The sequence below is a fragment of the Poecilia formosa genome, unplaced genomic scaffold (assembly GCF_000485575.1).
Source record: "Poecilia formosa unplaced genomic scaffold, Poecilia_formosa-5.1.2 Scaffold98, whole genome shotgun sequence".
NCBI lineage: Eukaryota > Metazoa > Chordata > Actinopteri > Cyprinodontiformes > Poeciliidae > Poecilia > Poecilia formosa.
This window is the reverse complement of record NW_006800037.1, coordinates 476,997-487,246: the sequence shown is the minus strand read 5'-3', so window position 1 is coordinate 487,246 and position 10,250 is coordinate 476,997. Positions and strand designations below refer to the sequence as shown.

The 10,250-nt window shown below is 40.7% G+C and overlaps 1 protein-coding gene across 1 annotated transcript in view; it reads right to left on the bottom strand.

Moving 5' to 3' along the window:
• Positions 1–10,250, bottom strand: part of sema6bb (sema domain, transmembrane domain (TM), and cytoplasmic domain, (semaphorin) 6Bb) — a 170,049-nt gene that overhangs the window by 76,543 nt on the left and 83,256 nt on the right. Inside the window, exons 4-5 of the mRNA XM_007558652.2 lie at positions 3,989–4,049; positions 3,803–3,865 (exon numbers count right to left, since the gene is read on the bottom strand). Of these exons, the coding sequence (XP_007558714.1) occupies positions 3,803–3,865; positions 3,989–4,049 (124 nt within the window). The remainder of the gene's footprint in view (positions 1–3,802; positions 3,866–3,988; positions 4,050–10,250) is intronic.

Sequence of the window (10,250 nt, the reverse complement as noted above, 5' to 3'; positions counted from 1 at the left end):
TCATCACAATAAGCATTTTAAGGTGAGGAGCCTATAGAGGCACTTGAAGCAGGAACTCAGAAACAGAAGCAATAGGTGCTGCTGACTGTGCAAAGATTCCCCTGAGACAATCCAGTACAAGATGCTGGCAGGCAAAGTGAATATGGGATGGCATTGCAGAGAGGTTGGAATAAAGGATGAACATCTGTCCTTAGAATAGACCAAAACTCCTCCTGTCCAAGTGGGAGACTCCACCGAAGATGATTGGAAATTACAGGGCAAAGGATCCTGTGGGACTTCCAGCTCCAGAATGACAGTCAGATGAGGGCGAACCAACCACACACTGTGGGGGGAGAACACCACCAAGACAATGACGCAGTAGGGAACCGACACCGATTCCACGCAACACCATGAATAAGAAGCTCAAACATGAAGTAGATCTGCTCCCCAAACCACCCACAAAAACAAACAAAATGGAAGTTGAGATATTTTAAATACATTATTTATACCCATGGCAGTAATCTTTGACTTGCTATGCTTCATCTAACCAGAATGTAGCAAAATTCCTGACTTGAATGTGACAGAAAATGCATAGAGGGAGCCAAAGATTAGGGCGATGACACTGATCCCTTCCAGCCTCAAACACTAAGAGCTCATTGCCAAAGGTAAACGATCAGAATATCAGTGGAGATACACAAAACTTGGCCCGCAATTATAAGGTTTGACTGTCATAAAGATTTTTGATTGATTTTTAAGAACTATCCACATTTTCAACAGGCTATATTTAAGAATGTCAATAAAAAACGTTTATTTTTCCCCATATACTCTTTTTACATAATTATCTTTTCATCATCTTTCCTGCCCCATTTTCAATCAGAGAGAAAATATCTGGTTTAAAATTGTTTTGATAACTGCAAACATGTTTTGCATGAACCCATTCAGAATAAAAAAAAACGTTAACGATTGCCATTACCATGTTTTGAGAAGTTAATAGACTGGTTTGAACATTGAAGAACTGAGCAGAGCTTATTCTGGCAACATTAAATTGTTTCTTATCTGGGGGTGAACAGCTGCTGCAAGCTGAAAACTTTTTAAAATAAACTTCGGCTACCTCATACACAAAATAGGCACCAATTTAATTTTTCTAAGAACAGTTTCTAACTTAAATCCTTTGCTGCATTTGTACCATTTTGTAGGATTCATGTTGATTTGTGTGACGTCATGTTAACTGGGAAGTTTTATCTCTTATTGTAGTTATGTTTACAGAGCCGACATGATCTTTAAACTGAATAAATATGCCTTTTTTTCTCAATTGATATCGTGCCTTAAACCTTGATATATTACATATTCACACATTAGATTAATCATCTTCCTTTGGGGTTTATAAGATTTTGTTTTGTTTTGTTGTTTTTTTTAAGTTGAAGTGAACTGAATAAACAATTCAATTCACAATGCTGTCAAAAAATATGCAAGAGGTCAATTTAAATGTTGGTGGCAGTGGTGAATTTAGAACATAAATACATTTTTAATCTGCACTCCGAAGTTGGAACTAAATATTGTTAGTCTAAAATTTTCAGCAACTTCATCACATCATCTTTTTTGGAAGGAACAATGAATTTCATTGTTTAACATCAACATGTGTTTTCTTCTTTTTTGTTTGTTTTTAAATGAATCCAGACTATTTTTTTCTTCTTGTGCTTTTAAATGTGAATATTTCTGCACTATTTTTGTCAAACGTGAGAAGTGTTTAAAAGGAAGAGTTCATGTGGAAAATAGCAAGAATGGTTGACCTTAAAGTGACTAAAGGTTTACATACATCTATGCATTTCTATGAGCACCCATTGAAAAGCGCCTGAGCCCCCGGAGAGCTGACTGAAAGGACCTGGCAGTGTTCTTATCTTCCTCGCGTTGCTGTGTGACTCACAGCATTAGCAGGCAGCACAGTCATTAGGGGCAAGGAGACCTTTCATATCTCCGTCAGCCCCACAGCCCTCCTCAGGGTCGGCCAGCAGGGACTCGCACGCTCCCCGCCTCTTCCCTCCTCTGAGCTTCGGCTTTTTTGTCTCAGTCCCTCGGTCCTCCATTGTGCCTTCGTCTGGCACTGTCTCACACAGATTTAATGTCAGGTGTTCTCTCTCGCTGTGTTAAATAAGTCTTATTTTTTTTCTGTGCCTGAGGGGGAGATGGCCCATGTGGCCCCCTTCAGCCACATCCATCAACCCCTGCACAAAACCACTCGCACACATGAGCTTAACATGCGCTGTTTATGCGTGGCAGACGGCAGCGCGGAATATGAGTGTTGGAAATATAAGAGGTATTCAGGCGTGGGCTGCTTGGCCGCTATTGGGACATATCACCCCGTCTCTTCCTCCCCACACTGGTTTTTTGACACCCACGTACATTCAGTGAGGACGCAGGCCGCGGTGTTAACCCACGATGGAGGGACAAGTTTTAAGCAGGAAGAAATTATTATATTATTTCCTTCCTGTGTGTGCGAGTAGCTCATGAAAAATACGACTTCCATAGATCGATTTACACTCGAAACTGTTTTCTAGGATGGATGATGCATGCTGCGGTTTCAACATGCACTCTTCAAATGCCTTATCCAAATTAGTCAAACAAAAATAATTAAAGCCGATTTTTTTTTTCCTAAAAAAGTTTTTCATTTTGTAAGTGCAAGATAACAATCAATAAATTAGAAACTTGTTCCACTAAAGAAACAGCTTGTTGAGAGGTAAAACAGCATGCCGAGTTGAACATAATGAAAAAATTAAATGCCTGCCAGTCTTCTCCAAAATTGCTGTTATTTTAACATAAATTTTTCATCCCTGTTAGTTTTAATTTAGACAGACACCTTAGTTTAATAGAACTTATAATAAGCACTAGTTACTAATCTTTTCTACATTTGCAGGATTGCCTTTAGCATGAGGCATGTCATTAAATCAAGTAGAACAGATTTTTTTTTTTCCTCTCTCCCTCTCTCATCATTTAGGAACGTAGCATCTTCTGGGGAGATTGAGTTTAATTACAAAAATCAAATCCTCAATTAGGCATAGACCAGTTTCCCATTCCAAGGTATTAAAAAGTTTGAATTTTAAATAGGTTAAGAAATGTCCATCATGCTGTTCCTACAAGATAAAGACTTCTCAATGAGACGCCAGAGAAGGTGATCAGACTGTGGTAATGCGGCAGAAAGTGGACCGACTACAATAAGACTACGCCACTCTCTTACTTATGAGGAAACTAAACTAAAAAAGTGACGTCCATCACCCTGATTAGCTAGTTAATTAGATATTAGCTGTACAGCTTATTAAAGAGCATAATTACATAAAGGTCTAATATTCTTCACAATAACCGCATTTTATACATGTCACTATATTTAGCAGGTCTATGTATTCGACTCGAAACAAGAATAAAACCCGGGGGTTCATAATAAAATATTTTTTGATTATTATTTGAACAGATGTAGGATTATTTGCAACCGTTTTGTTTTAAATTGAAGCAGTAAAATCGTTTTTGTTTAAAAATTTCTGTTTTAAAACAGTGGAGCCACGACATCTTTACTCATGGCTGCTATAAAATGATGATCACATACTGACTTATTTGCAAATATGAGGAAAAGAACAAACTGGACCAGTGCACACACTGTACCACGTCAGATAGCTCCATCACGAATCCAAGCAAAACTGAGCTTAACTTTGACTAGAGTCTCTGATGAGACTCACTGGATTTGTGGATTTGTGAACAGCTGACTGCAAAATCCCTGTGAGACCTTAAAATGTATAAATACAAGAGAGAGACGTATGAAGAAACTGCGTCTTACCTCATGTTTGCCCTTCATCCTGCAGATCCTGATGTCATTTTTGTTCGACTCCCATGTTCTCTTCTGTAAAGGAAAAGAGACCCAAATTATCTCAGTTCGTGAGCTGCACACGCATGTCTCTGAAGACACAAAGCAACATCTCTACAGAGGTTGTAAATGCTACGTGTGTCTGTCCAGGAGACGTACTTTGCTGTAAAACATCTCATCCCCAGCACTGTTGTCCAACTCCACCCGGAAAAGATCATCCCTGCACAGAGAGACAAAGAGAGAGAAGGTGACTGAGCTGGGTTCGTCGGTGCAGCATTATCCACGGTTTCAGAGGCACAGGGCTACATTAAGCAGACCATCAAGCATTACTGTCTATGCAAGAGTAGAAAACGGATATTATTGCAAGCTCAGTATCTTCGTGTTTTTGGAATAATTCCAAACCACACGTTTCACACAAACTCACAGCATGATGTCCCCCAGCCCCTACGTACGCTACCGCTGTGCATCCTTTTCCAGCCACTGTGCAAGTCTGCGTTGTGAAGTTTGTGATTGCAATGTGACAAATTGCGAAAAGGTTAGGGTGGTATTTCTGAAACTAATGTGCATAAAAACTTAGAAGGAGAAGATTTCTAAGTTGTGCAGAGTTTTGCACAACTGTGAAGCACAGAAATCAGCAACATTTATTTATTAAATCAAATTGATCAGACAGACCTTCAGATCAGAGCTTTGTGAGGTCTTCCACTTGTCTCCAATCATATGAGAAACGATACCAGACTAAGTTGCAAAGCCTCATATTCCGTCTCTCAACTTTTCCCTCTGATCATTAAACTTGACTGGCTGCCTTGAATTTTCTGCTCAGCCTCCCAATTCAGGCTTATCAGTCATACTGAAAAGCCTGTAATTGAATTAATGAATGATTTAATCAAGTGGTTGCACTGAGGCTTTCACACCCTCACATGCTGCCCACACATAGCCCAAAATCCTAACACCGTGAATAAATTCACAAAACTCCAAACGCCGCGTTTGGAGTTTGCACTTTTAATCCCCGGCTAATTGTGTGGCAACCTTGGATGTTCCTGTGAAAAATGCCGACCGAACAAGAGTTACGCTGGGCAAGATAACGGCCGTCGTTTGCATATTGATTAAGGCCTCCGTATCTGTTGGGATGGATCTGAAGTGCGGGCTTCAGCTGAGCACAGGGCCGCGCTCCGAATGGCCTTATCTGTAAATCTCCGATAGCCGAGTTAGTGCGGCGGTATCGATCCCGTTTCTCATCCAGCGCCGTCCCTCGTCCGACCCGCGAGTTTGCTCTTGCTTTCACCTTTCCTCTGACGGACGGAGAGGTCATCTCTGTGTACTACCTATGCGAATCCTGTTAAAAACTCAGAGCGAACATCGAGACTTACATGTGGATTTACAGAAGATTTTATTAAATGAGAAAACTTTAGGAGTGAGTGTCTATCGAGACTGCAGGTGCCGTCAATCTCCAGACTAATTTATCTTTATTTCCTGTTGTTCCGTTTGAAGATTACCACCCTTAGTCAGCCTCGCAGAGCTCAGGGGTGAAGAAGTGTCGGCTCAGTGAACCCGCTGCTTAACAGGTCAAAGTCTCAAAATGGTGTGGAGCCGAGAGTCGGGGCTAATCTCTCCAAGGCTTTGCCTCAGCAATGCATCAGAATAAATACGGTGACTGGAGCTTTGGAAGAGCTCTGTAAAATCATGCAGCCGTTGTGGTTTGAAAATGTTAGAAATATTAAGTTAAAGACTGAACCAAGAGACATTTTGTGATCCCTGAAGCAGTCAATGGAAGTGTGAGGAATCACATGTGTCAATCTATAAAAAAAATATTAATATTCTTCTAAACTGCAAAGCATATTTGTTTTCATAGCAGAAGCACCCTCAGACAGCTCTTCTAGTCTTTTCCATTGTGTCTGAACAATACAAATGACTCACTGGCTCTGGGTCTGGCTAAATAATAGAATTGAATGGGATGAAAGAAAAAAAAAAGAAAAATAAACTCCTCTTATCTTTATTAAATTATTTTCCCTTTAAACTTATTTTAAAATGCCATGTAATTATTGTGAAAATGAGCGGGGACAAATTTGTAAGGGAACGAAAAAGAAAGAAAAATCACAGAAACGATAATCCGACCAATTAACTGTGAGTTTTTGCCCCTATAACTACATTTGATCAGAAAAAGAAAAAGGAAAACATTTAAGTAGGAGTGAGTGCTCTCATTACAGGGATCATAAAAGTATGTCTCTAAAAGAGCAAAATAAAATTCACTACATTACGTGAGCAGGGATTCAAACGGCTCACCGAAGTTGTTTGGTAATTGAATCTCAATTAGAAATACTCTGTGAGCATTTGTTTAAGAGACGTCTAAGAAATAAATTGTAGCCGAGAGTAATATCCCTTTTCAAGAAGGTAATTCAGTGTTTCCTGGCCAACTTTATAGAACATGCCCTTAAACTCCTTATCTCAGACTTTAAGGAAATTAAACCAGTCCTACTTAGATTAACTACAACACAGAGACTGCAGGATCATTTGTTAAGGCCCTCTTGTTGAACCATTGAGTATTTATGTATTTGGAGGCGATTAACCAGATGTTTCGTTAAGCCCAGGTAGGGAGTGCGTTCCCTCTTGGAACAGCCCGTGGCTCCTCTCATCCTCATTAGCTCAGTTTGGTCTAAGATTTTACACCAAGTTTCATATTTCACTCTGCCAGACCTTGTTTTGGTATTCATAATATGCGTGTCCCCCATTACCTGTCTCGCGTTATTAATGGCCTCAACCCCTCCGACCTCGGTATTAGAAAGTCAACATTTGCTCCAGATAAACTGTCAGCATTTCCTACATTTTTACTTGACCACCTCATGAACCTTCTTCTTATAGCTCCGCCACACAGCAGCAGAGCTGAGGTCAAGACCTCTAAAGCCTCACATTTTTCTTTTTTGGCTCGCCTGTCTTTAGTGGCTGCTGCTCGGTGTGTGAGCTGCAGAAATACTTTCTAGTACACCGGAGAAGAAGTCACTCTAATGAACAGAACAAGGATGGATTGACTCTTGTGTTAGACCGACTTACAGTGTTGTGTTTAAAATTGAAGATAAAGATTCAATTTTAGGTCTTGAATTGTTTGTTAAACAGAATCTTCTATTCTGTGAGGCCATCAATGACAATAAAAACTAATAAAAACAATTTAAAAAAGCACAAAAACACAATACATTCACAACAATCCATGAGAGGGTTGGGCAATCAAACAAAAACTGCAGTGATGAAGGAACTAAAAAAAATAATAATAATAATAATAATACAAGTATTGCTGATGTCAGAGCCGCTGTATTTGCAGTCTTTAAAGACTATGCTATTGAAAACCAATTAAATCATTTTATTTAAATAATCCCGGATTTCAGTGCCGACTGTGACGCCAAACCTGAAAGAACACATTTATATGCAAAACATCCATGTTGCTAAAATTCAATACTATAAAACGTGGGTGTCCTCTCATCACCTGTGCGAGTCTGTCTTTCAAACACACTTCTGTCTGCGTTAAAAGTCTGTCAGCTCCGTCAGACTGGCAGCTGGGACCCTCCTGACTTTCCAGTGTTTATACCAACCAAGTTTCATTGTAGCCGTCTGCCGCGAAGCATTTGACCTGACTGTGACCAGAGCAGGACCCCTGTTGACATCCGAGGTCAACGTCCGTGGGCTAATAACCGACCTCCAACCTGGAAGTGAGACGGCAGTTCAAGCAGACTCGCACACAGTTAAAGTCAATTGCGCAACTGGAACAGTAGATGGCTTTGTCCTTTTATACTGCCAAATATAAACACTTTTTAAAGTGGCTAATATTTGCACGGATTAGCCTTTCGGATCCGAGTGAGAGCTGGAGCCCACAGAATCCACCGCTGCTCGTCTTTACAGCAATGAAGCAGGGCTTAACGCAGCAAGGTGCTTACTCCCACCTGGCAGCAGGCAAATACATAGTTTAATTTCATTTAGGAAGGTTGGAAACAGAGCAGGGAGGGGTAGCTTCTCTCAGCAGGTGCTTGCAGCAGGGATTTAGCTCCGCTTGCAGTCTCAGGAGCCGCTATGCTAACAGTGACAGGACTCGAGGATGATTGGGGCGTCTTATCAGGCTGCGCACTCCGTGGGAGCTTCTGGCAGCTATACCCTGCCACTACAGATACTTATATATATTATACATTTTAACACTCTGTTGCCGACTTGGTATGCACACGCATTCACGCATGCATCTGTTTCTTTCAAGCTAAAATGAAAAAAATGAATGGGTCTCTTTCTTGGTATTTCCATACCTGCAGAATGATGAAATAACTCAAAGCAAGCATCAAGCATAAAAACATCAAGTAGGCAAAAACATCTCAAAAAGTATTACATCATCTACTAATACAAAGATAGGCTAGAAGAGATGACGAGTAAAGTTAACATCTGTCAGTTTGAAGGGGGTTTTATAGAGAAACCTCTGAGGTTTCAGGACTCCAGTGAGCCGCAATAAGAGAAATTACATTTCTCAGGGTTGATGACCACCAAGAGCCAACAAAAAGCTCATCCTGAACAACATCTGATGCACCGCAGTCCTCACTTCGCTCAGTTAAGGTCAGAGGTCATAACTGAACAGTGAGAAAGAGAATGGGCAAAAAAAGCTTCAATGGGGGAGTCCCAAAAACAAAACCACTTCTGACCAAAAAGGACAAATAAAATCTACAAACAAACAAAAGATGACACTTTAATAATCCCCAAAATGTCTCAAAAGTAGTCTGTGGACTAAACAAACAAAAGCGATGGATGCTTTGCTGCTTAGGACTTGGATAACTTGCCATTATCGGTGGAATCATGAATTCTTGAAGAAGAACATCTTGAACCCGCAGGACTTGCCCATAAATACAGCAGAACAAGGATTTGTAGCAAATCCTGCAACGAATGGCTACAAAAAAGAAGAGTCGGATTAACCTATTAAAAGTTGGTACTTAAATTAGATTGCGATGCCTTGGTGTGATTTTTAACAGCCTCTTCATGACTAAACATCGATGAATGTGGTTGAATTAAGTGACAAAATAAAGAACAAATCTGTAACCGTTTTTTTTTTTTCGTTGTTTTTCTTTAACTACTATACCTTTGCCCTCTTGCCTCATATTTATTGCTGCTGAGTCAGGAGAGTATTTTACTATCATGAACTTGGTAGAAACATTGATATCCCATTACCTACTTAGTAAAAAGAAATTTTACTGCTGTAAATCACAGTGAACATTTTGCAACACGGTTCACGGTTCTGGTTATATTTTAGCACAGAGCTTCAGGCAGCAGTAGCTTTGGCTGCCTCAGACAGTTTTATTAGCAGTCTGTTTAAAAACATGCGTGTGTTAGCTTATGGACCGTCTCAGCGCAGACAGAATGGCTGCAACCATGTTACATCGTTTGATAAATTTACTACCACGTCCCCTGAGTGAGGGGGGACCCGCTGGGGGCCGGGGGGACCGGGTCATTTCCTCAACCACGCCGTCTCTTTATTTTTGGAAAACACAAACTTCTTTTTCTTGATCAGGAAAAAAATAGACCGTGGTTTGAATTATACTACCATTCATCCATTCAAATTTAGTCCAGCTGATGCTTGTTTTCTCAGACGCTGAAGATGTACTGCTGCAGTTTGAACTACAATGAGCTGTTTGTCCTTCGCCTTCAGTCTTGACCACCGCGGCTGCGGGTCTGCTCCGGATCAGCACATTCCGCAGACTTACACACATGTGGAGAACATCATTCCACTTGAGACAAAACAAGAACATGCTTGACCTGCCATTTGTTGGTCAAAGAAAAGGTGCACCCGGACAGGCACAGATTTTTATTTTTTTATTTTTGTAAACGAGGAGTGGCATTTGCGATTTGAGACACATGTCCTTTCGAAAAGGATAGCACCAATTATTCTGGATAGGCTGCGACAGATTATGAGACATGTGAAAGGTTAGTTGGCTCCTAACACCTATTTTAACATTTGAAGGCTGGCAAGGTTTCTATTACTGTGAGGACGTGAGAGGAGCCCGACGACAGCTGTGACTTTAAGGACCGTGTCACTAAGGAATGGTTAGCGCCCGTTACCTCTCTTTACTGGGGATTAAATCAGTGCAGTTTTACATACTGCTCAAATGCAGACCCTAAGCCTGTCTGTCTATTCCTACTTGAAGTCGTTCGAGTTGCACGCTGCAATTTTTTAATGTTACGCAGCATCCCCTTAACAACACTGTGTCTTTTACTCAACATCGCCTGAGCTTTCCTTTTAGTCTAACTTGCTGTATTTCTGCAGGAACACTGGTCACTGAGAATAACATCCTCGGGGTGAGGAAAAGATGACAATTTGAGGTAAAATACAGCCCTTCAGAATCCTGCATGTTTGTCACACCTCGTCACTGCCTGACAAGGTGGGAGGATCGTAGGTCTCCTGGCTCGG